This window comes from Oryctolagus cuniculus, chromosome 4 (assembly GCF_051225735.1).
Source record: "Oryctolagus cuniculus isolate XC-2025 breed Fujian yellow rabbit chromosome 4, ASM5122573v1, whole genome shotgun sequence".
Classification (NCBI taxonomy): domain Eukaryota; kingdom Metazoa; phylum Chordata; class Mammalia; order Lagomorpha; family Leporidae; genus Oryctolagus; species Oryctolagus cuniculus.
The window spans coordinates 31,135,508-31,160,987 of NC_142870.1; the positions used below are offsets into that span (position 1 = coordinate 31,135,508).

A 25,480-nucleotide genomic window follows, 5' to 3' on the forward strand; every position below is an offset into this window, starting at 1 on the left:
AAAAAGCAAATTACCTCATATTCTTCCAAATTCACTTCTTCAGGTTTTATCATTTCAAGTTTGGCTTGAGCCACTTTCATTATATTGTGACACCTTCAAATTAAAAAAAAATACATTTTTAAATCAAAAGGAAAACCCATAAAACCAAATTCATGTTACACAAAACTAAATTAATGAACATACATAAAAGTGAAATCTATTATTATGGAACTTTTTTTTTTAGAAAATTCTCATACAAGCTTATGTGAAATATCTTTCTTGGACTAGTACTAAATATTTACAAATAAGACTGCATCAATAATTAAATTCAAATGTACTGCATCATAATTACATGTGGTTTTTGAAGTATATTTTGTTACTATAGCTTACATAGTGAAAAAAATCAAACATTTTTTATGATTACTAAGCAAATACAAAGTGTACTGTATTTTTTTTTAGCAGGTGGTTTTTTTTAAGATTTTATTTGAACGATGGAGTTACAAAGAAAGCACAAGAGTCAGAGATCTCTCTCATTGGCTGGTTCACTCCCAAATAGCTACAATGATGGCGGCTTCACCCATGTCTTCACACCATGGCTATAGGGGCCCCAGCACTTGAGCTGTCTTCCACTGCTTTCTCGATGCATTAGCAGGGGGCTGGATCAGAAGTGAAACAGCTGGGACAAAAACCAGAACCTATATGGGATACCAGCATATGTATTTTCTTTATCTCCCAAATAGCTGTATACTTAAATTTAAAAAACAAAAACAAAACAGAAAAAAAATCACAAAATGTGCCTATCTTTTCAGGTAATAATGGAAACATTCCAATACATTTATGATCATAATCATTCCTAATGAATTCCTACCAAATATATTTAAGGAAGGCATTTGGCCTAGTGGTTGGGACATACACATCCCATTTCAAAGTACATGGATCAACATCTGGTTCTGGATCCTGATGCCAGTTTCTTAAACCTGAGAGGCAGCAGTGATGGTTCAAGTAATTGGATTCCTGTCACCAGTGTGGGAGAACTGGATCGAGTTCCCAGCTCTGTGCTTTGGGTACCCACCCCCAGTTCCTGCCATTGCAGGCATGTGGGGTATGAACAAGTGGATGGGGGAATGCTCACACTTGCTCCCTCTGTGTGTATGTGTGTGTATTTCTCTGCTTCTCAAATATTTAAAAAGAAAAAAAGGAATGTGCTGCAAAATATATTTAATTAACCACATGCACCTAAATACGGTAAATACAAGAGACATCAAATATCTAAAACGTTAACCACTTGAGGTCCTCACAACAGACAATTCCAAAGGACTGCAAAATCAATGTGATTACTTCCTTAACCTCTTCCCTAAATTTAGCAGTCTATAATCACTAGAACATAGTGTACTGACAGTCCAGAGAATGAGGTCATAATCAGTCTTACTCCTGATTTCCCTGGCAATTATATATGACCAAATAGGTACAGTTCATACTGCTACTAACACAAATAGAAACAGCCAACATTTAGTGAGTGCTCAAGTGTATACTAGATACTGTTCTATTTGCTTGTATCCTTTCATACAAAACTACACTGCAGGGATCCTAGATACTTTGTGTCTCATAGTCTCCTCAGCTCCACACTTTAAACTCAGTATATGAGAATAATTTATTCCAAAATTGAAAAACAGTTACAAGGAACTTCAAGACTGCATATGAATGTTTCTTGTATATTAAAATAACTTTCATTATTTTGGACTTTTTCCTGAAGTCTAATGTCTTTAATGTCATACATTCTAATTAGATTACATTTTAATATTTAACATTAGTAGTTTTATAGTAGTTAAGAGAAAATATGTCGGGGTGAGCCAAGTTAATTTCATCATTATAAGCTTTCTCTTTATGCCAAAAAATTTAATTATTTCTATATATGATTAAAAATTTTTCTCCAGTGATTCTTACAGAAGGGTGATTTTTGCATTCACAGGAGTCATTTGGTAATACTAGGAGACATTCTGGGCAGTCATAACTTGGGGGAAGCTACTAGAATCTAAAAGGTGGATATCAAGCATGTTGCTAAATGTCCTACAAACAAAGGTACTACTCCCCAACAATGGAGTAGTACAAGACTTAAAATGTCCAAATTACATAGGCTAAGAAATCACTTTTTTTCCTCTGAAATACAGTCTCATTAAGTTAATGATTACAAGATTCACAACTAATCTAAATTATTTTTCAGTTCAAACTTTTAAAGGCTTTGATTACTGACTCCAAAGAAATAAGAAAGCAAATTAAAAAGGTAAAATTTTGTGCTGTATTTATTGAGTTTGTGCATGCATAAAATAAACATAAAAATTACAATGGGGATCTGCAAAAAAGTGAGAATCTGAGCATGTGAATTAGATATTTTATATTTTCACATTACCTTTCATCAAAACTCAAATTTCTATCTCCAAATTGTTCCAGCAAGGTTTTCTCAATGATTTTCTTTGGTGCCTGGTTCTGGATAAAGTAGACCACTACGTGATGTAAACGATAATCTGTTTCTGGGGGGGTGTCTTCTTGGGCCAACTTAACCAACCGTGAATATTCCAACTTAATTGCCTAGAAAATCAAACAACAACCACAATGTTGGTCAATTTTAATAATTAAATTCCTTCAATATTATACATTTAATTCCTCTTGCATTCAAATTTATTTTATAAAGCATTGCAAACAAATCCATAGAACTAAGAATAGTTGCAAATAATTTTCTAAAGAACTGACCAGGTGGGTCCTTCTTTGTTCATTTACCATATATTCATTTGGTTTCCACACACTGAAGTGGTAAAATAACAACTCTAAGCTTTCAATGTGATTAATTTTGTGAAATTCATCAGAACCTTGTCAAAGTCTATTCAGAGGCATCAACAGATGGACATGGTAAGTTCTCCTGTCTCTTTCTAGCATTTGGTTTACCCAAATTCTAGAACTGAAATACAGCACCCTAGAATATCCTTAAATCAAAGAAAATGGCTGAATCTTAAATGAATAGTAATACTACCATAATTAGCTTTTAGTTGAAGGGCCCACAAATAAGGGATGAAACAGCAAGTCCTGAGGTTGTAGTTATAATTCCTCCTTGCTTCAACAGTACTTGAATTTTATTTATAATAAATTTATAATAAATTTATTAATTATTATAAATTTATAATAAATAATAAATAAATTTATAATAATGAGGACACAGTATTATCAGCTTGATGTTTGGGCTTATTCTTTATAAACAAACAGCACATTTACAATTTTAATGGCAAATAATAAACACTAATACATGTTTCCACACATTAGGAAAATTCTTGACTACATAGAAATATATGATTTATGCATATAATTCCATTTTACAAGAATCCTATAAAAAGATAATGTTTTTAAGAATATTAATATTCTAGCTATATTAACCATAACATATTTTGAGCTTCATGGGAAGCAAATTTAAAAAAATCTACTCAGAGAAGGAGTTTTTTTAAATGCACTCATTTCTTAGGTAATTCTTGGCCATTCATATGCTCCCATCTCTGTGGCTGTATTTTTCAGAAGGAAGGAAAAAGTAGTAAACACTAAGTGAAATATTCTGGTTATTTAATATCATATTTCATCAAAAGGAAGGCTAATAAATCCTTTGCATACCATATTACCACTATGAAGAGAACTGTTTTTATAGTGAACACAAAATGCTCTGACTTTGAAAAAGTATAGCTTTTATTCTGGATATACATATTTTCCCAAAGTCTTAACTGCTGTGGTTAATTAGCACACACAAACATTTACTTAAAGCCCTTTAAAGTTTTTATTTTTCTAATTTGGAAAAAAAAAGAAACAGGTTCATTTTAGTAACCAAAATATAAAAAAACTTAAGAATAAATCTACACACTTAACAAACAATAACTGTTTTTTGTTATGTCCCTTAGATAATGATTGTTAAAAACTATGAGATGATTTTTAGACAACAAATATTTCACATACCATGCTTTCCATCAAAGTTTATATAATCCAAATAACATTTTACTGCCTCCATTAATATAACACTGCTTTACATACAAGTAATCATTAAGTGGCTACCACCCTACCTTCAAAATAAAAACTGGGATTTTTTTTAAGTAAACAGAAAATTCAACTTCTTACATGCTAGGATTATATGTTTACCTCTTGATTTTTCTAAAGATTCTCCTAATTTCCTCAAGTGAATGCCAAAATCACAGTACTTTTCAATGGATGGGTTAAACCAGCAGAGGCAGACAGGCACCTCTAAATTTCTAGCAGGAATTTCTCAAACACCACACACATACAAAACACTTTTGCCTGCATAAATGCACTCTCAGCTGTTTTTTATGAACTTCCTTAAAAAATTTTATGACTTAAAATATGCTGGAATGATGTCTATTCAAATTCCCAACAGATGTTCCACATTGCTGTATTAGCAGAGCTGTAGAAATCTGCCATTATGAGTACAGTATGTTAAGCTTGTATTATACTATCTCCTCGGTGTCCTTAAAATTGCAATTGTTCATTTTTGATGCCTACATTTAAATTAATGTAGATATTACAACAAAACCACAATAACTTTTCAACATGAAATGTGTGATACTTGTCAGTAGGTGATGGAACTATTTGTATTTAGTTTAACTTTTTCATCACGTCTTTAATCAGACCGAACCCTACCCTGGGCAGTCTTACTTCCTCCTCTTCAGTCAGGAGCTTCTTCCACATAGGTTAACTCTGTCTCCCAGCAAATGCACACATGCCTTTGTTTCCTAAGTTTTCTCCAAGTGTTAAGTTCCTACTTGTTCATTTCCCATCTATCTATAGATGACCCCATTAAACTATTTTAAATTGCTCTTTTGAAATATTTTTTAGTTCTAAAGATCCAAATTATTTTTATCTAAACATTTTCCTACTTTTCTAAATTATTTTATAAAACCAAATCTTACATTTATGACTTTCTATAGATTTTACTTTGATATAACTATACATAAACACTAGAGAATATAAAATATCCCAATGTATAGTATTTCCTGGATGCAGTAAGATCTAAGAACAACTAAGTTAAGATTCAGAAAGGTACACAGACTACTAATTAATGGTGGCATAAAACAAGGCCTATAATCATTTAAGTATAATACTCATTTCTGAATGTGTGTATGTATACAAAAATGCATTAAAATGTTCATGGACCATTTTAAAAAAATGACAGTGTGCCAGGAGATGAACAAAGACTAATTACAAATTACAGAGGACTGAAATCACAAATACCATATATCATTTTACCACAATGCAATGCAAATAGGAATTAAAAATAAAAGACAACTGCCAAGCTAACACTTGGGAATTTTTTTTTATTTCAGAAACAACTTTATTCACAACACAAATTTTTAAAAAATGCCTGCCCCCAGAAATGAACTAAACACACACACACATACACACACATACACACAATTCATCTCACACCTCCCTGCACCCACTTCTTCCCATTCTCTCCAAATAAGAAGAAAAAAAAGGCAAAAGGGAAAAACAGAAAAACAAAACCCACACAAAACAAGGTAGCACATTTCTCCAGGGGAAAGGGGAATTTACACTCAAGCTGCAGGGAGCTGAACAGAGGTCTTCAGGCTACAGAGACCTGCAGACTCTCAGATCAGAAAAACAAAAGAAAAGGAAATAGAAAGCCAGGCAATCTGCAGCGGCAGAAAGCCAGAAACACAGAAAGGCTAGCTGGGTGGCAGACCTGGCAGTACAGGAGCAGGCAGGAGGGGGCTGTGAAAGGCAGGGAGAACACAGAGCGAAGGGAAGAAGCAGAACAGTTGGGTGTCCTTCCAGAGACAACTGGGTAACAAAAACCCTCTTAACAACCTTCGCCCAGATAGCCTTGAGCAGCCTCCAAGAGTGAAGGGAGCCAGGGAAACATGGGCTGCAGAATCCCAGAGTGAATGAGCAGCCCTTTGCCTGCCTCCCTGGGTTCTTCCCTACTAGCCAAGGCAGCTTCCTCCTCAACAGGTACTGGATTCTCCCTCCTTCCAGTTTTTTAGGTATTTTTCCCCCTTCTTTCCCCTCTCTAATACACACAATTTTTTTTTTTCTTTAGTAAGGGGAATACCGTAATGTTGCTTGGCCTACTGCCTGTGGATGTGACCACAGTGCCTGCTGTTAATAAACCCACTGTACAATGCAGAGCCAAGAACTGTTAGCTGGTGGTCCTGACGCTGCCAGCAAGCACATGCGAATTAGTCTTGTGCTGACACCTAGTCTGTGGGTTTGCTTTCGGACCACCTTGACTTGTCTTCCTATAAACAGGGGCTCATCTAAGGCCAGGGAAGCCCTCAACGCCTCTCTGAGAACTCTCTATACGCAAACCCTCTGAACTCTAGGGAGTATGGTTACACAGTTGCTTGAACCACAGCCATGAGAGTGAGCTTCCAGCTCCTGCTATTGCACTGGAGTCCACACTGCCAACAGAGCGGGAACCAGTGCCAGCTTCCGTCCTCTCCTCCAGACATGATCCCTCGGCCAGCACGGCATGGAGGCACACTCACAGTCATCTGCTTCTCTACCTCCTTTGGTAGCTCCTTTAGCTTCTCAGCTTCCTCCTCCACAAGGACTTTGATGGCTCCCAGCCCGCATCTTCAATGGCGATGTCCCCTGGGTCTCTCTCAGTCTCAGCTCCTCCCTATTCCTCCTGGCTGCCAGGGTCTCTGGAGCCAGGCCTACCCACCCATCCTTGAGTATAGGATGGTGCCACCACCCTGGAGCCCTGACTGCTTGCAGCCCACACTGATTCTGCCGCTGCTACCATCACCATTGCCAACACTTAGGAATTTAAAACTGACGTTCTAAATTATTCTTACTATATCAATATTGCGAATACAAGTTAGCAAACCTACAGGAATGGCAGCCAAAGTAAAATTGTGCCTTGAATTATGTAGAATAAAATATACTTCAACAATTTAGAAAAACAGAAAATAAACTAAAATAAAATAGGAGAAATAATGTGACAAACTGGTAGTCAAAGGTTTTTTCTTTCCAAAAGAAATTGTATGGAAGATCAAGAAGAGGGAGGTAACTCAACAGCAAAAATAAGCGATGTAAAAATACGTAAGTACAAAAAGTCTTAAAATTAAATAATACAATTTTATCAATAAACTATAGTATCTCACTTAAATAAATGATCACTTAGAAAAATACAAGTTACCAGAACTGCTTTAAGAGACAGAAGAAAAGAAGCTTCAACTGAACCACAGAACATATACAACTGCCCCTAGAACTGCAACCAACAAAAGATTCAGGCCTATATTGTTTTACAGATGTACTGTGAAGGCAAATCTTCAAGGACTAGAAAACTTCTACATCTAAATTAACCCAGAGCCCAAAAAAAGAGAAAGCTGCCAGTCCAGCGCTGTGGCATAGAGTAAAGCTGCTGGCATCCCACGGCGCACTAACCGTGGTGCACTAGGTTAATCCTCCACCTGCGGTGCCACCATCCCATAGGGGCACCGGGTTCTAGTCCCAGCTGCTCCTCTTCCAGGCCAGCTCTCTGCTGTGGCCAGGGAGGGCAGTGGAGGATGGCCCAAGTGCTTGGGACCCTGCACCCGCATGGAAGACCAGGAGAAGCACCTGGCTCCTGGCTTTGTATCGGAGTAGCTACGGCCCTTGCAGCCACTTGGGGAGTGAACCGACAGAAGAAAGACCTTTCTCTCTGTTTCTCTCTCTCACTATCTGTAACTCTACGTCTCAAATAAATAAATAAAAATCTTAAAAAAAAATTTAGGAGAATTCTTAATATGGGCGCTGGTTTGAATCCTGGCTGCTCCACTTTCCATACAGCTCTCTGCTAATGCACCTGGGAAAGCAGTGGAAGATGGTCCAAGTACTTGGGCCCCCACACCCACATGGGAGACCCAGAAGTTATTGGCTCCTGGCTGCAGACTGGCCCAGCTCCAGAAATTTTGGCCATTTGGGGAGTGAACACATAGATGGAAGATCTTTCTCTGTCTTCCCCACTCTCTCTCTGTAATTCGTTCAAATAAATAAATAAATCTTTAATAAAAATAGCTCATTTAATAATGAGACTTCCATAATCTAAATATCAAAAATTGACAAATATATTTAAAAAATATAGATCACTAAAGATAAATTTTGTCTACGTAAAATTACAAAGCCTTACTTAAAAATATAAATGAGAATGATAAAAGTGAAAAAACTCATGATGTTCTTTTTGGGGAAGAATCAAAATAGTTAAACAAAAACACACCATTGTTCACCTCAATCTAAATTACTATGTTAGTATAATGCCAACACAATTAAGTTCTTAAAGTTTCTAGGATTTAACAACTAATTCCAAAGAATCATCAAAACAGAATAAGGGGCTTGACAAACTTTTTTTTATATAAAAGAACATAAACTAGCAAGTATCCTTCCTAAAATAGAAAGAGCACATAAGTTAAATTTATTTATTGTTCAAAAATTTGTAAAAAAAAAAAAAAAAGATTGATGGAAAACAGAGATCTAATACAAATCCTCTGTAAACAAAGTTCTAATATGCGGTAAAAATGCCATTCAAATCAATGTGAAAAGGATACAATGGTAAAAATTTTATTTGGGGATTCTTTGGAGACTTTCTCCTTGGGGAAAACTGAAATCCCATACCTAAATAATCTAAACAAAAAGTAAAATCATGAAAGTAGAATTAAATATTTGTATAATTTTGGATGTGATTGTATAGTCCCAAACCACAAAGAAAATATTGCCATATTTTACAAGCTAAAAAAAATTCTTCACAGGACTCCAAAAGTAAATTCATATAAGATAAATTATAAACCATAAAATATAAATTGCAAATTATAACTGGGCTGGTAACTTCCTGAATCAGAGTTTAACCTGGGCAAATTCATTTACAATGATCTAAATTTCAATCTCCAACTTTGCTTTTTAGCTGACAGGTTCATCACAGGGTTTTATCCCTAACAAACAGAGTATTAAAAAATTGGTCTAGTTTTAATGCATCAGGAAATCCATATTTAAAAGTACTTAAACAGGCACAGAGTTGAAAAGGTTTCTCTCAGTGAAAAGTTAATGTAAAACAAACTTGATTTTTTGGTAATGTGCAGTTCAGAAGACATACAAAAATTATTTTTTCAATGTATAATAAACCAAAACTAGTAAGTACAAATATAAAATACAGTAAATTTAAATCAGGGGAAATACAAAGACAGGAGAACCATCATATGTCATATGCTGTGCTATGGACATATTCTGTGAATTAATACCAGATGCAGACAATGATTAGAATCAATTGCCAGAAAAACAGAATATATAAATATCTAAATAATTGTGTAAGGAACCAAAAAAAATATGTTGAAAGATATACCACCCAAAAAAGGGGGTGAACTCTTTGAGTTTATGTGTGAGTTCTAACTTACTGTTATGTAATAAGTAATTTCCTATGCTAACTACACTAGACCTGAAGAGAAACAGGAAGGCTGTCAAACTCACTTAACCTAACATGGCCATGGTAGTAAATCTGATGAAAAGAGCACACTCACAAAAAACTAAACACCAAATTAATTTTAACATAGAATGCAGAATGCCCCCCACCAAACACTAGTGAGCTAATTTTAAATAGTATATATTTGAGTTTATAAAATAAAAACTAAGAAAAATATACTTAGTAAATAGCAAGGAAGATTTATATAAACTAGGGATAAAGTAGACCTTTTAACAGTGCAATGAAATTCGAAGATTCATAAAACAAGAGAGAGAATTGAGAACATAATGTTAAAAAATTTATTAATAAAAAAGGTATCATAAACTAATTCAGACAGAAATGACACACTGGAGAAAAACACAGACACTTGTCCATAAAGAGGAAATGTAGTAAAGGAAAGTATATCTATACCATGGAATATTAATATAAATGAGAGTACCTGTATACCACAGAATAGTAAATGGGGCTAGTAAAGATAATATTATAGGTATGCTATCTTAATTTTTTTTATTATTATTATTTTTGACAGGCAGAGTGGACAGTGAGAGAGAGAGACAGAGAGAAAGGTCTTCCTTTGCCGTTGGTTCACCCTCCAATGGCCGCCACGGCCGGCGCGCTGCGGCCGGCGGTATGCTATCTTAATTTTAAGAAAGATATTTCTGAGTGATAGAAGGTAGAAAATTATATGAATAGTAAAATCAAGAATATTTCTCTATAGATGAATATTATTATTTTACAAAACAAGAACAGGAAAGATTTATGATGCTAACAGTGGTTATGACAGGGCAGTGGCAGATACTGCCATTCTAAGTTTTATTGTTTTATATTTTTGTTACTAGATGCATTTTATATGTATTATTTTTGGTTTTTATATGATGAATTTTTAAACAATCTTTTATCAATAGTCTATTATCAACTAGAATTTCCCAAATACTAACCATTTACCTTTATCAAAATACACATTACAAACAGCTATTTATATAAATTTACACAAAAATATACTCAATTATAGATAAAAATGTACACAGACATAAATAATAAACACAAATACAATAAAGAGACAAAAGTTACAAGGTTTTGTAATTGAGCTGTTTGATTAAGCACAAGGGAGATCAACATAACCCACTCATGTATTACACAGTAGTGAGTATGGATATTAATGTGCTGTGTACTTCACTATGAAAAATAAAAAACAAACTAGAAGGTAGGATTTTGGATATTTTCATTATAATGAAGTATTAAATGATCCTTTGCCCTGAATGGAGATTACACAATTTATATGTGTACCAATGTATCACACAGTACCCCACTGGTATATACATATCTGTTCAAATTGTTTAAATAAAAGTATTTTAAAAACCAAAAACAATAAGACTCCCACCGCTTTTCTAGATGGCTATTCAGAGGGGCTGCAGTCACCAGAATGGTTCTAAAAGTCGCTCCCTTTCTGGGGGAGATTTGCACCTGCAGTTCAAGTACACAGCTAGTGTGAACAGGCTCTCTCTGAGGCTCCCCTTTAACATTTTCACAAGAAAATGATACTGGGGCTAATACTTGCCCCAGACAGAGATTGCCACAGATCTTCTTCTGGTAACTGTTATCTGAGAAATTTTATCTGCATAATAGGACAACCTTTATTCACTTTGTTTTCCTTTCCTCAATCTCCTATACTTGAAGTGGTTCACTCTCCAAATGGCTGCAATGGCTGGAACTTTGTTGATCTGAAGCCAGGAGCCAGAAGCTTCCTCCCGTCTTCTGTGTGCGTGCAGTGGCCCAAGCACTTGGGCCATCCTCTACTGCTTTCCCAGGCCATAGCAGAGAGCTGGATGGGAAGAGGAACAGCCGGACTAGAACCAGAGCCCATAAGGGATGCTGGCTCTGCAGATGGAGGATTAACCTACTGCACCATGGCACCGGCCCCTAAAACTGCTTTCTTACTGCACATCAAAATCAGAAGGTGACCCAAAATATGTGACATACAGAAAATACATGAAGGTAAACATGCAAAGTCAATCTAGGATGACAGAGGAAGTCTTGAATTACTAGCTATCCTTTAGGAGTAAAGAAAAACCAATCTAGATCAGAAAACATCACAAAGCTTTGGTACAGGCTCCCCAAAATGGTTCAACTGGTAGTGGTTGAGTAAGATGCCATTTAAGCAACTGGTGGAGAGGTGAACCAATGATACACATAGAAAACTAAGCAAATGAAAAACTAAGCAACTAACTCCAAATAATAGCTAATGGGGCCGGCGCCGTGGCTCACTAGGCTAATCCTCCACCTAGCGGTGCTGGTACACTGGGTTCTAGTCCCAGTCAGGGCGCCAGATTCTGTCCCGGTTGCCCCTCTTCCAGGCCAGCTCTCTGCTGTGGCCCGGAAGGCAGTGGAGGATGGCCCAAGTGCTTGGGCCCTGCACCCCATGGGAGACCAGGAGAAGCACCTGGCTCCTGCCTTCGGATAGGCGCGGTGCGCCAGCCGCAGCGCGCCAGCCAGCGGCCATTGGAGGGTGAACCAACGGCAAAAGGAAGACCTTTCTCTCTGTCTCTCTCTATCCACTCTGCCTGTCAACAACAACAACAACAACAAAAAAAAAAAACAATAGCTAATGGGAAAAGTGGAAGTGACATTTACAGTTTAGCTCAATTCCTACTGCAATTCTAGATTTCTGATATAATAAAAGCTACAAGATGTGTGTGTTGTGTGTTTGTTATACAGATGACTGGAACGTGTGGATGAGTGTACAAAGAGCAGAAGAGGATCATCATTCATGTTACACAGAAGAGAATTCACAAGGACTGTAAAAACTAAGAATCATAAAAAAAAAATCTATTCAAAGATATGCAATTAAAGGCAAAAGCATTAACAAAATAATTGAAAGCTGTTATCACTGGGGGAGGAGGGTGGGTGATAGTGATCTTTCAAAGTATATGCAGATATTAATTGAATAAAAACAAAATTTCCAATTAGACATAAAGATAACCAACTTAACCATAAATGACAATGGCATTGTATACTGTCCATAACTTTTCATTATAAAACAAATGAAAACATCAGAAGACTTTGGTTATATCTCGCTATTCTCTCCTAGCCTGTAGGGTTTCTGATGAGAAGTCTGCTGTAAGTCTAATTGGAGCTCCTCTGAAAGTAATCTGACATTTCTCTCTTGCACATTTTAGAATCTTTTATGTTTCACTGTGGTGAGTTTGATTACAACGTGTCATGGTGAGGATCTCTTTTGGTCATGTTTGTTGGGGGTTCTATGTGCTTCCTGTACTTGGATGTTTCTTTCTCCAAACCTGGGAAGTTTTCTGCTAGTATCTCACAAAAAGGCCTTCTAATCCTTTCTCTCTCTCCATGCCTTCAGGAACTCCTAGAACCCGAATGCTGGGTTTTTAAATAGTATCCTGTAGATTCCCAACAATATTTTTTAGATTTCTAATTTCCTCTTCTTTTCTTTGGTTTGACTGTATACTTTCCTGTGTTCTGTCTCCTAAGTCTGATATTCTCTCTTCTACCTCACTGAGTCTGTTTTTAAGGCTCTCAAGTGTGTTTTTCATTTGTTCTATTGAATTCTTCATTTCATTTTGATTTCTCTTTAATATCTCAATTTCATGTTCTACTAAATTCCTCATTTCATTTTGATCCCTCCTTAAGATTTCATTTTCATGAGAGAGATTTTCTGTCCTGTCCTGTATGGATTTCTGTAGCTCATTCATTTTTTTTGATAACTTCTAAATGTTCTTATCATAAATTTTTTGAAATCTGTATCTTGCATTTCTTCTATCTGATCATCTTCATAATATTGTATTGGAGTCTCATGTTCATTTGGGAGCGTCATGATGTCTTCCTTGTTCTTATTTCCTTGGTTTCTGCGTTTTTTGTTTGGCATTGTGGAGATATTCTTTGGTTTCTTCTTCTTTTTTTTTTTTTTCCTCACAGAGGTGGCTTTTCTTGTTACACTATGACTCTAGAGTAAGTGGTCTGCTTTTGGTGAATCTCTAGAGGCTTGTGGTGATTGTGGCCAGAGAGCTCTGTTCAGTTCTTCAGGGTTAAGGGTGTGCCAAAAGTGACACACCCAGGTTTGGCTTGGTTAATCTTCTCTCTCTCTCTTTTTTTTTTTTTTTTTGAATTCAGAAGGGAAGTAATTCCACTCAGCTGAGCTCTTCTCCTTGATGGCAATCAGTGCCTGAGCGCTAGCCCCAGTGGGTATATTTGTCTGCTCTGTCCCAAGGACGATCTGTGCAGTCTTCAGTGTAAGCTCAGATTCCCCTGCAATGTCTCACTGGGTAGCCAAAGCTGCCCAAATCTGTGGCGTCTCCTACTGAGACTACTCACATCTCAGCCACACTGTTGAGTTCTCCCACACACCCTCAGTTTTTTTTTTTCCCCCCACAGTCCTAGTTCGTAAGCTCCACACATTCACTAGGTCTTAGTCTCCTGTTATTTCTCCCCACCAGAGTCAGGTGTTTCTGCTTGACTGAGGGCAGGTACAGCCCTGAGCTGGCACAGCTGTTACATATGTCCAAAATGGCACCTGCTCTCTTGTCTTGCTCGCTTTTGTAAGGTGAGTGGAGAGAGAGAATCATGTCCATACTGGTCTAGTTTCCCCCACAGGGCTTCAAGCCTCATTCCCTCTAGGCTCTTCCTGCTGCTTTTCTGCCAGTGTTTCAGGCTACTGAGTTTCTGCCTCACCTCCCTTTCCAGTGCTTTCTCAGCAGCTGGGGTCCCGAGCCATGGGCGCCTATGCCCTCTAATTCCGGAAGAGTTCCTCTGCAGTTTTTTCCCCTAACTCTTCCCTGAGACTACAGTATCTCCACTTTTATTAAACTATCTTTTCCTGGACTATCAGTGCACTCCCTCCCTATTCCGCCATCCTGGAGCTGCCTCCTTGTTAGGTTGTTTTTAAAAAAGTAAAAAATAAAAAGCACTGGAAAGAGGAAAGTAGTGAAAAAACATTGAAGATTTTTGGTTAATCTAAGTAAAATGACAAAACATACATGATGCTTTCATCTTTCTAATATGTAAAAGATAATAATGTAATACTGTCATAGAACTAAAGAGAAGTGGTCATGGAATGCACATTGGCATGACACTCTCCTAAGCCTTAAATATAAAAATTAATTATGATGAAGACATATGAATAGAGTAAGAAGCATAAAAGTATAATAAATTATCAAATCATTTTTAAAAAGTTCAATGAAGTAAGCAATTTAGTGTCAAGTGATAATAAAAGTAGAGGAAAATGTCATATTCACCAATGGTCTGAAGAGGAGCAAATAAACTATTGTCAGAAGCAATTACTAAGTTCCTAGTCTTTTTCATCAATAACCTTATTACCTTCAAATATAAAATACAATTCAAATTTCTGCTATCAAATTAGAGGCAAATTATTCGGGAAATTCAAGTAAAATGCTTTGCTTTTCCTTAATCATCTTAATTAAAAGAATCATGTCTTAGATTCATGAATAAAAGAAGAAACTCCCAGAAAAACAGGTGGCCATATCTAAGATAGGAAAATAAATTACATTAAGAAACCAAATTTAATTAAAAGAAATAAAACATATTAAGAACCATAACTTATGAAAAAAAAAAGAAGCAGCAGCAAATAAGATGAAAATGTGAATAGTACCTTAAAGAACCCTGCTTCAGGGCCACACCTGTCATATACATTCCTGGATTTACCTATCGCCATGATAATACCTTGCATGTTCGGTGTCAGCATGATCTGCCACAGGGATTTAAAGTAACAGTTTTTGAACAGTTAACATAAATTAAAATTTAAAATCAAAATAATTTCATCACATGCAAGTTAAAACACTTTTGTTATCTACTATTAATAAATCCAATGATGTATATATTTTTAAGTAGCAAAAGTTAGCCAGTATGCATGTAGGCATCTTTCAAATTCATCCATGCACTGCAGGCTCATAGGTGCAAACTGCAAAAAGGCAACTCTCTCTCAACAGGGAAATTTAAAAAGGCACTCCCTTTTGGACAAATAAATGAGAAAAATGTGTTTTCCTCTCAGAGAACTATTCAGAGGAAGAAGCATTCCTTTTTTACCAAAAAGGTGCTTCTTCCTCAAGGCTTGGGGACCTCAGCACAAGACCAACTGAATCCCATTTCTCCCTCTGAAGTGAGGCACTCCCACAGAACTGTACAACCTGTACAGCAGTGAGCAGCAGTCCTGTATCCACATAAGTCACATTTAAAATTCCAAGACACATGCACTGTTGAACTGTCACTTCAATAAATTAAAACAAAACAAACAACTCTGCCAATAGCATAAGCATTTGCACAAAATAGTGTTATATGATTAACCTCATTTCTACTTTTTTTTCCCTAAATGCAAGAAAGCTTACCCTAAAACAAGAACTTGGGCACTTGTTCAAAAAATTTCAATCTTAGGGACTATACTTTGGCACAGTAGATTAGGCTGCCACTCAGGATGCCCACCCACGACCTATTTTTGAAAGCCTCAATCAAGTCCCACCTCATCTTCTGAACCAGCTTTCTGCTAATGTACCTGGGAGGCAGTTGATGGCTCAAGCACTTGGATCCCTGCCACCCTCATGGGAGTCCTTGGTCAAGGTCATGGTTCCTGGCTTCTGCCTGGCCCAGTCCTGGCTGTTGCACACATGAGGAGAGTGAACCAGCAAACAAAAGATTTCTTTTTCTGTTTATCTCTTTCTTTCTGTCCTTGGGTCTTTCAAATAGTATTTTAAAAATTAATAGTTTATCAAAATACACTAGTTTCAATCATTTTCAAGAGCCAACATGGTAATAAAAGTTAATAGGAACAATGTATAAAGGTTAAATTTGATACATATGAATTATTTGTATATTAGCTTACTAAACGTTTATATCAAAATATCTACAAAATGAAATAGCTTGAAGCACTATGAAGTTATAACAATCAAGAGATCAAAAAGGCTTCCATAGTCTTGGAAACTCATGACAAGAGCCTAGGGTGATTACTGATGCCATAAACAAGAGTGTCAATTTGTTAAGTCAACAACAAGAGTCACTGTGCACTTACTCCTCATGTAGGATCTCTGTCCTTAATGTGCTATACATTGTGGTTTAATGCTATAACTAGTACTCAAACAGTATTTTTCACTTTGTGTTTCTACGTGGGTGCAAAGTGTTGAAATCTTTACTTAATATATACTAAACTGATCTTCTGTATATAAAGAGAATTGAAAATGAATCTTGATGTGAATGGAAGGGGAGAGGGAGTGGGAAAGGGGAGGGTTGCGGGTGGGAGGGAAGTTATGGGGGGGGAAGCCATTCTAATCCATAAGCTGTACTTTGGAAATTTATATTCATTAAATAAAAGTTAAAAAAAAACAATCAAGAGATTGCATTATTACCATTACTCATAGTATTTATTTTGTATTATAGACCAAAGGTCATGATATATCAAACACTGTCTGCTTAGGAAAATCCCTCTGACTAGTTCTTATTCCACAAATGTGCTTCTGAGTCTCTTCATGGATGATGGTTTCCTACACTGGCACAGTGGTATTACAATCTTTATGACACTTCTGATTTTGGTGACTAAGTAAGTCAGTTCATGATTAAAAAGTATTTATATGTGTGTGTCTACAAATATAAATTCTATAGTAATTATAACCTTAGAATAAATCTGCAAAAATATTATCTGGAAGAAGTATCATATATATTCAGTCTCATTCATACCCACAAAATTATAAAATCCAATAAACATTTTTTCCAAATCACTCCTCTTCTACATAACACAGTTTTCTCTTTTGTTACTTTTGAGAAAGAGCTTTACTGAAACTCCCTAGAATATGGAAAAATCAGCAGGAAGAAAACCAGAAAATAGCTATTCTGATGACAAACTGATGGACCAGGACATCATATCTTGCAGATTTGGTAAGAAGTCTATAAGGAGAAACAAAAATGCCTCCATACTGCCGGAAAACTAAGTAGATGAGAATTAAGCTGAGTGAAGAGACAAGAAGAAACAAGATAGAAGTGCCACAGTGTGTAAAACACCTGTAGATGGTGAGAAACAGACCATTTCACTCACATTCACATGTGTATAGGTACTAGCAAAAATATCAGTTTTCCATCGTCATGATGCATGACGTACTGGTAGGTAAGGGTGCACAAAGTCTTACAACACATAATGCAAGCAAAAGAAGAAACACTTGTTTTGAATGTAAAATTCTTTACTATTTGGCCGGCACCGTGGCTCACTTGGCTAATCCTCCGCCTGTGGCACCAGGATCCTGGGTTCTAGTCCTGGTTGGGGCACCAGATTCTGTCCGGGTTGCTCCTCTTCCAGTCCAGCTCTCTGCTGTGGCCCGAGAAGACAGTGGAGGATGGCCCAAATTCTTGGGCCCTGCACCTTCATGGGAGACCAGGAGAAGCTCCTGGCTCCTGGCTTTGGATTGGTGCAGTGCACCGGCCATAGCGGCCATTTGGGGGGGTTAACCAATGGAAAGAAGACCTTTCTCTCTGTCTCTCTCACTAACTCTGCCTGTCAAAAAAAAAAAAAATCTTTACTATTTAATCAAACAAATATTACTGTACAATCTATGAACATGAGAGTAAACTGACCCTACTTCTAAATAAAAGAATTAACTCCAGAAATATAAAATTATTCTTTTGACATATTCTATAAGCTTTCTTCTTAAATTTTCATTTGAAATCCAAGTTCTGTTAGTAATTAGGAAGGTAATTTCACATCATGGGTAGAAAGCTGAATGTTATGCAGCAACAGAAAGAAGTGTGAGGGTGCAGGCATGCCACAGTATTTGTATTAAATTACAAAAACTAAGCAAGAACAGCACAGAGGACTATATTAAAGGTACCTCATCATCATAACCCCCCTCCTTTGATTCAATCATAAATTTTCCTATATGAGGAATCGCCACCTCTAGAACTCGCTGGTTAGAAATTGGTTGGCTTGTGGTATTTTCAGGTTTCTGTAGAAGAAAATTATTGGTATGAACATTAGAAATGAAAACAATGAATGAGGGAATCAAGATTAAGCCCATAGAAACATAAATCTTAGTAAACTGCCTGCATTTGCTAGGTATAAAACTAACTACAAATGGAAACAAAAATCAAATACATTATTCCAGAGGCAATATAAAAATCTATAATGCTCCTCTACTCCTCAAACACTTAAAACTAGAAGTATTTTGAATTCCAAACACTTAAAAAATAATAAATATTTCAGGTGTAATTCCTATTATCTGTCCAGCTGACAATTTTATTATTAACATCCAATAATGCCAGAAAGCCTTTCTTGGTATATCAATATGACCTCTTCTAAACTCAAGAGTCTGTAGGTTATTTTGCTTATGGTTTTACCTTTCTATCTTTCCAAGTAACTAACATGTATCCAGTCACAATTGATACTGTAGTGTGTGTAACCCCCTCTATTCCAGTACAGTACATGAATCATTTAATCATTAGCATCCACTGAATTCTTGTTGGGAATAAAAAAAAAAAAGCTGTTGGTAATGACTTAGATTTGTTCCTTTTTTCTTAAATTCCATGCATTACACTAATTCACACTAACAGGAAGTAATTGCAAAATTTAGAAAAGCTCTCTCAAAAACTCAAAAATGATTCATTCAAAATACTGTTCAGACTCTGTATAGTTTTAGGAGGGCAAAAAATGCTAGTGAAAAACTGAGTTACTAAACTTGAAATCCATGCATATGAAGTATTCAAAAAGTTCACTAAACTCTATATTATGAAAAACTATATGCATTGATTTCAAGAATCTTTTTGAAGATTTATTTATTTGTAAGTCAGAGTTACACAAAGAGAAGGAGATGCAGAGGCAGAAAGAGAGAAGTCTTCCATCAGCTGGCTCACTCCCCAACTGGCTGCAATGGCCTTAGCTGTGTGGATCCAAAGCCAGCTGCCAGGAGCTTCTTCTAGGTCTCCCACATGGATAGAGGGGCCAAGGGACTTGCGCCATCTTCTACTACTTTCCCAGGCTATAGCAAAGAGCTGGATCGGAAGTAAAGCAGCCAGGCCTCAAACCAGCGTCCATATGGGATGCCAAAACTGCAGGCAGTGGCCTAATCCGCTACGTCACAGTGCTGGCCCCAATTTCAAGAATTTTTTGAGAAACACTTTAATTCCTTTTTGCTTGCAAACTTTCTAAAGAACCCTCATTTTACTGAACAGATTTATAACTTGCATATCCACTGTTTATCTATAAACAAATGTCAAAAGTAGAAGGAGTGTCAAAGCCACAGGCTTCAGTAATTTTACTTTGCATCATAAAAAATTTTCCTAAGCAATGAAAAACTTATTTTTCCATGAAATGAGTAAAATTTAAAAGAAAAAATAAAGGAGTTTACTTGCATTTGAAGTATACTTAAGTTTTAGTGATATAAACATTTTCCAACTTTTCTGAAGTATACACGCAGAACAACATTAATGAAATAATAAAAGAAAATTGATGGCCAAGGTTGGTATAGCCCTTTTGAAAAGAAATGTTACTTTTGACCATAATATATTTGGGAAAAGTTTTCTTTACTTATCGAATCCTCTCTTAAAGTCCTCACATTTTCTTGAAGGAAGAACCAACCTATGTGCTTGCTAGGATCAGGACCAGAATATTCAGCTAACCTATCTATGATACATAATAGTTATTTTATTAATGACAGTATGACCAATATCATTATACTATTCTATTGTGTTACTTGAACTTGCTTATATTTGAATAATTGTAATCCAACATTACTACAACATATATTCCATAGAGATATAGTTGGTCCATGACATTTAATTAAGCATTTTTAATGTTTCTGGCTTAACAAAGAAAAATTGTGGTAGGACTCAGTCCACAAGAATGACTCTAAGCAGGCAAATAAGTCTGCTGGAGTTTGTGGTGATGATTTTTTTTATTAGCAATCCAATATAATATCTATTATCTTAAGAACAGAAAATAAAAATTTAAGGCAAACTGCAACTAGAAAATATAATACTTACAAAACAATACTCTCTTAGGAAAAAATTACAATTAGGGAAAATGTTTTATAAGACTTTCCAGGTACAAGAGTTTGAGTTTCAAAACATGAAATCTGAAAAATTATATGAGTATCTTGATTTCTTTGTAGATTCTGGTTATCAAGCCTTTATCAGTTGCATAGTTTGCAAATATATTTTCCCATTCTGTCAGCTGTCTCTTCACTTTCCTGACTGTTTCTTTCTCAGTACAGAAACTTCTCAATTTACCAGAATCTACAAAGAAATCAAGAAACTCCACAAGATCAAAACAAACAACCCACTTAAGAGATGGACCAAGGACCTCAATAGACATTTTTGAAAAGAGGAAATCCAAATGGCCAACAGACACATGAAAAAATGTTCAAGATCACTAGCAATCAGGGAAATGCAAATCAAAAACCACAATGAGGTTCCACCTCACCCCAGTTAGAATGGCTCACATTCAGAAATCTACCAACAATAGATGCTGGAGAGGATGTGGGGAAAAAGGGACACTAACCCACTGTTGGTGGGAATGCAAACTGGTTAAGCCACTATGGAAGTCAGTCTGGAGATTCCTCAGAAACCTGAAGATAACCCTACCATTCAACCCAGCCATCCCATTCCTTGGAATTTACCCAAAGGAAATTAAATTGGCAAACAAACAAGCTGTCTGCACATTAATGTTTATTGCAGCTCAATTCACAATAGCTAAGACCTGGAACCAACTCAAATGCCCATCAACAGTAGACTGGATAAAGAAATTATGGGACATGTACTCTATAGAATACTATACAGCAGTCAAAAACAACGAAACCCAGTCATTTGCAACAAGATGGAGGAATTTGGAAAACATCATGCTGAGTGAATTAAGCCAGTCCCAAAGGAACAAATAGCATATGTTCTCCCTGATTGGCAACAACTAACTGAGCACCAAAGGGGAAACTTGTTGAAGTGAAATGGACACTGTGAGAAACAGTGACTTGATCAGCTCTTGTCCTGATGGTTGATGTACAATGTAATACTTTATCCATTTTAGTATTTTTTTTTTGTTCTAGTACCATTGGTTGAAATCTGTAAGTAACACACAATTATTCTTAGGTGTTTAAATTTTAACTGAAAAGTGATCCCTGATAGGAATTTGGAAAACATTATGCTGAGTGAAATAAGCCAATCACAAAGGGACAAATACCAGTTGTTCTCCCTGATAGGTGACAACTAACTGAGAACCAAAAAGGAAACCTGTTAAAGTGAAATGAACACTATAAGAAACGGTGACTTGATCAGCCCTCACCCTGACTGTTGATGAGCAGCTTAATATGTTATCCCTCTTAGTATCTTTTTTGTTTGTTCTACTTAATACTTTTGGTAAAATACTATAATCAATACACAATTCTTCTTAAGTACTGAAACTTAACTGAAAAGTGATCACTGTTAAATGTAAGAGTGGGAATAAGAGAGGGAAGAGATGTGCAATTCGGGACATGCTCAAGCTGACTTACCTCAAACGGTAGAGTTAGAAACATACCAGGGGATTCCAATTCATCCCCATCAAGGTGGCATGTACCAATGCCATCTCACTAGTCCCAGTGATCAATTTCTGTTCACAATTGATCATAATGATAGGACTAAGAACCAAAGGGATCACATAAACAAGAATAGTGTCTGCAAATACCAGCTGATAGAATCAAAAAGGGAGAGAATGATCCAACATGGGAAGTGAGATACACAGCAGACCCATAGAATGGCTAATGTCCTAACAGCACTCTGGCCTCATAATCAGCCCTTAAGGCATGCGGATCTGGCTGAAATGCCCATGAGAGTATTTCAGGCATGGAAAGCCAAGACACTCTGGGGGGGGGGGGGGGGGGACCTAAATGAAAGATCTCCACGAGTGAGATCCCAGTGGAAAGAACGGGTCATCAAAGAAGGAGGTACCTTTCTCTGAAGGGAGGAGAGAACTTCCACTTTGACCATGGCCTTGTCTAAATATGATCAGAGTCAGTGAACTCAGGGGGCTTCCATAGCCTTGGCAGCTCATGACAAGAGCCTAAGGTGATTACTGATGCCATAAACAAGAGTGTCAATTTGTTAAGTCAACAACAAGAGTCACTGTGCACTTACTCCTCATGTAGGATCTTTGTCCTTAGTGTGCTGTACATTGAGATTTAATGCTATAACTAGTACTCAAACAGTATTTTTCACTTTATGTTTCTGTGTGGGAGCAAACTGTTGAAATCTTTACTTCATGTATGCTAAACTGATCTTCTGTATATAAAGAGAATTGAAAATGAATCTTGATGTGAATGGAAGGGGAGAGGGAGTGGATAAGGGGAGGGTTGCGGGTTGGAGGGATGTTATGTGGGGGAAGCCATTGTAATCCATATTCTGTACTTTGGAAATTTATATTCATTAAATAAAAGTTAAAAATAATTATATGAGTAAAAGTTGAAAAAGACAAGACTTTCACTCTATAATAATTCTGCAGTATTCATCAAATTTTGCTATCCTGAGATATAATAAAAATCTTGCATATAAGGAATTTCCAGATTCAATGAAGTAAAGTGCATGATTATCTTTCCTTTATTTTCAGGGCTTATATGATGACTACATTAAGATTGACATTTGAAGTAAGTTAAAAACAAGTTTGTCGATTTGTTGCAAAAATAATGAAAATACAATGATTATTAATTTCCTGAAATCTGTGAATCATAAAAAGTGATTTCATAAGAATGTTAGAAAGCAATGTAACTGGGACCAGTGCTGTGGCGTAACGAGTAAAGATGCCATCTGCAGTGCTATCATTCCATATGGGTGCCGGTTCAAGACCCGGCTGCTCCACTTCTGATCCAGCTCCCTACTAATGCTCCTGGGAAAGCAGTAGAAGATGGCCCAAGTCCTTGGGCCCCTGAGCCCATGTGGGAGACCCGGAAGAAGCTCCTGGCTCCTGACTTCAGATTGCCACAGCTCTGGCCATTGTAGCCATCTGAGGAATGAACTAGGGGATGGAAGACACTTCTCTCTCTCTGTCTCTAACTCTTTCAAATAAATAAATAATTGTTTAAAAAAAAAGCTATATAACTGTAATCCCTCTTTCCACATTAATATGCCATACGTTTTAACCCATTCAACCAAGGGGAATGTATTATAAGGCAATAGCCTGATATATGGAAATGTTTTACTTCTAGCAGCCTATTTATAATAATGTAAAAGTAAAAACAAATATACAATGGGGGAATTGGTAAATAAATAAGAATTCAATACTCACTGGAATAATAATTGGCCATTAAACATTGTTTTGCTGAGTTTATAACATGGAAAGTGGTTATAAGGTTAAGGGAATAAATGAAGAAAAGGTAACATAAAATTTTATGTGTAGTAACCCATCTACAAAAATAAATCCCAATCCTATGTACAAAAAACTAAAGAGTGAAAAAATAACATACCAACATATTAAAAATTATTAACTTTGATTGGTGAATGGGATTATTCAAGATTCTTTCTTGGAGTCTACTTTAATGTACTTTTAAAAAATATCATGAAGTATTTACAGTTAAAGATACCCTTCTAAAAGGTCAGCTGACTGAACACTGGGAGAATGTCTACAATTTCTATAGTTCCAAGCCATCCAGGAAATTCTTCTTAGGCTAACTAGTGGCTTAATCTGGTGTCTCTTTGTGAAATGTTTAGACTTGAAGTAACACAAGGAAACAGCTTACTTAGTGCTTACTACATGCCATGACAGACACTCCCAAAAATGTTCTTTAGGGACAGATACTTAGTCTGGCAGTTTAGATGCCAGTTTTAATGGCAACATCCTATAAGGTAGTGTCTGGGTTTGAATTCCGGCTCAGCTACTGATTCCAGCTTCCTGCTGGTACAGACCCTGGAAAGCAGCAGCAGCAGTGATGGCCCAAGTGACTGAGACCATGCCACCAACCTGGGAGATCTAGACTGAGTTCTCCACTCCTAGGCTTGGCCTAGCCCAGCTTCACCTGTTGGAGGTATCTGGGGAGAAAAACCACCAGATGGCAGATTTCTGTCAGTTTCTTTCTGCCTCATAAATAATCAAACAATTGTTGGAAAATTATCTCCATTAAGCCCACAATCACTTCCACTTTATGGAAAGAAAACTTGGGTTTAAAGAAACTAAGCTAATTATTCAAGGCTACATTGTTCTAAGAAATAAAATCAAGATTCAAAAACTCAGAAGTATTGGTTCCTATAGTCTGAAGACTCTTTTTTAATACGCATTTCAATTTCTAATGTATGTCATGTTGAAATGAGGAAACACAATATGAAGTGGTTATTGTGATCCTAAGCAACTGATCACAGTGCTAAGAACCAAAGGTGACATTGGATAGACACAGCTAACACACTTTTCAGACATGCTATCAAATTTAAAGACAAGGAGATCAACAACGTATGCTACTCTGCAAAACAAGTGCTATAGAAAATACGTACACTTCTTGTCTATCATATTCATTCTCTGACATTCTACTTTCTCAAGGTAAAATGAGGATAGGATCCTAGCTTATAATATCATATTCATATTGGCTGGCGCCGCGGCTCACTAGGCTAATCCTCCGCCTTGCGGCGCCGGCACACCGGGTTCTAGTCCCGGTCGGGGCACCGGATTCTGTCCCGGTTGCCCCTCTTCCAGGCCAGCTCTCTGCTGTGGCCAGGGAGTGCAGTGGAGGATGGCCCAAGTCCTTGGGCCCTGCATCCCATGGGAGACCAGGAAAAGCACCTGGCTCCTGCCACTGGATCAGCGCAGTGCGCCGGCCGCAGCGCGCCGGCCGCGGCGGCCATTGGAGGGTGAACCAACGGCAAAAGGAAGACCTTTCTCTCTTTCTCTCTCTCATTGTCCACTCTGCCTGTCAAAAAAATCAAAAAAAAAATCATATTCATATTAAGAAAATGGAGTAATGAAATTAAAGTGTTGATTTCTATAAATTACATATGACTAGCCAAATCAAAAAAAGATTCATTAAACTAGGTAATGCTAATGGTTTT

At 36.7% G+C, this 25,480-nt stretch overlaps 1 protein-coding gene across 15 annotated transcripts in view; it reads right to left on the reverse strand.

The window, feature by feature from the left end:
* Positions 1-25,480, reverse strand: part of USP25 (ubiquitin specific peptidase 25) — a 160,232-nt gene that overhangs the window by 10,389 nt on the left and 124,363 nt on the right. For 8 of the 15 annotated variants that reach the window (XM_008267137.5, XM_089330636.1, XM_017347187.4 and 5 more), the window contains 4 exons: positions 18,322-18,435; positions 15,108-15,203; positions 2,387-2,565; positions 15-93 (listed from right to left, as the gene is read on the reverse strand). In XM_008267137.5, the coding sequence (XP_008265359.1) occupies positions 15-93; positions 2,387-2,565; positions 15,108-15,203; positions 18,322-18,435 (468 nt within the window). Of the gene's footprint in view, positions 1-14; positions 94-2,386; positions 2,566-15,107; positions 15,204-16,865; positions 17,988-18,321; positions 18,436-25,480 lie in introns of those variants that run through there. The other 7 variants (XM_089330637.1, XM_017347189.4, XM_089330642.1 and 4 more) reach the window with 3 other exon arrangements.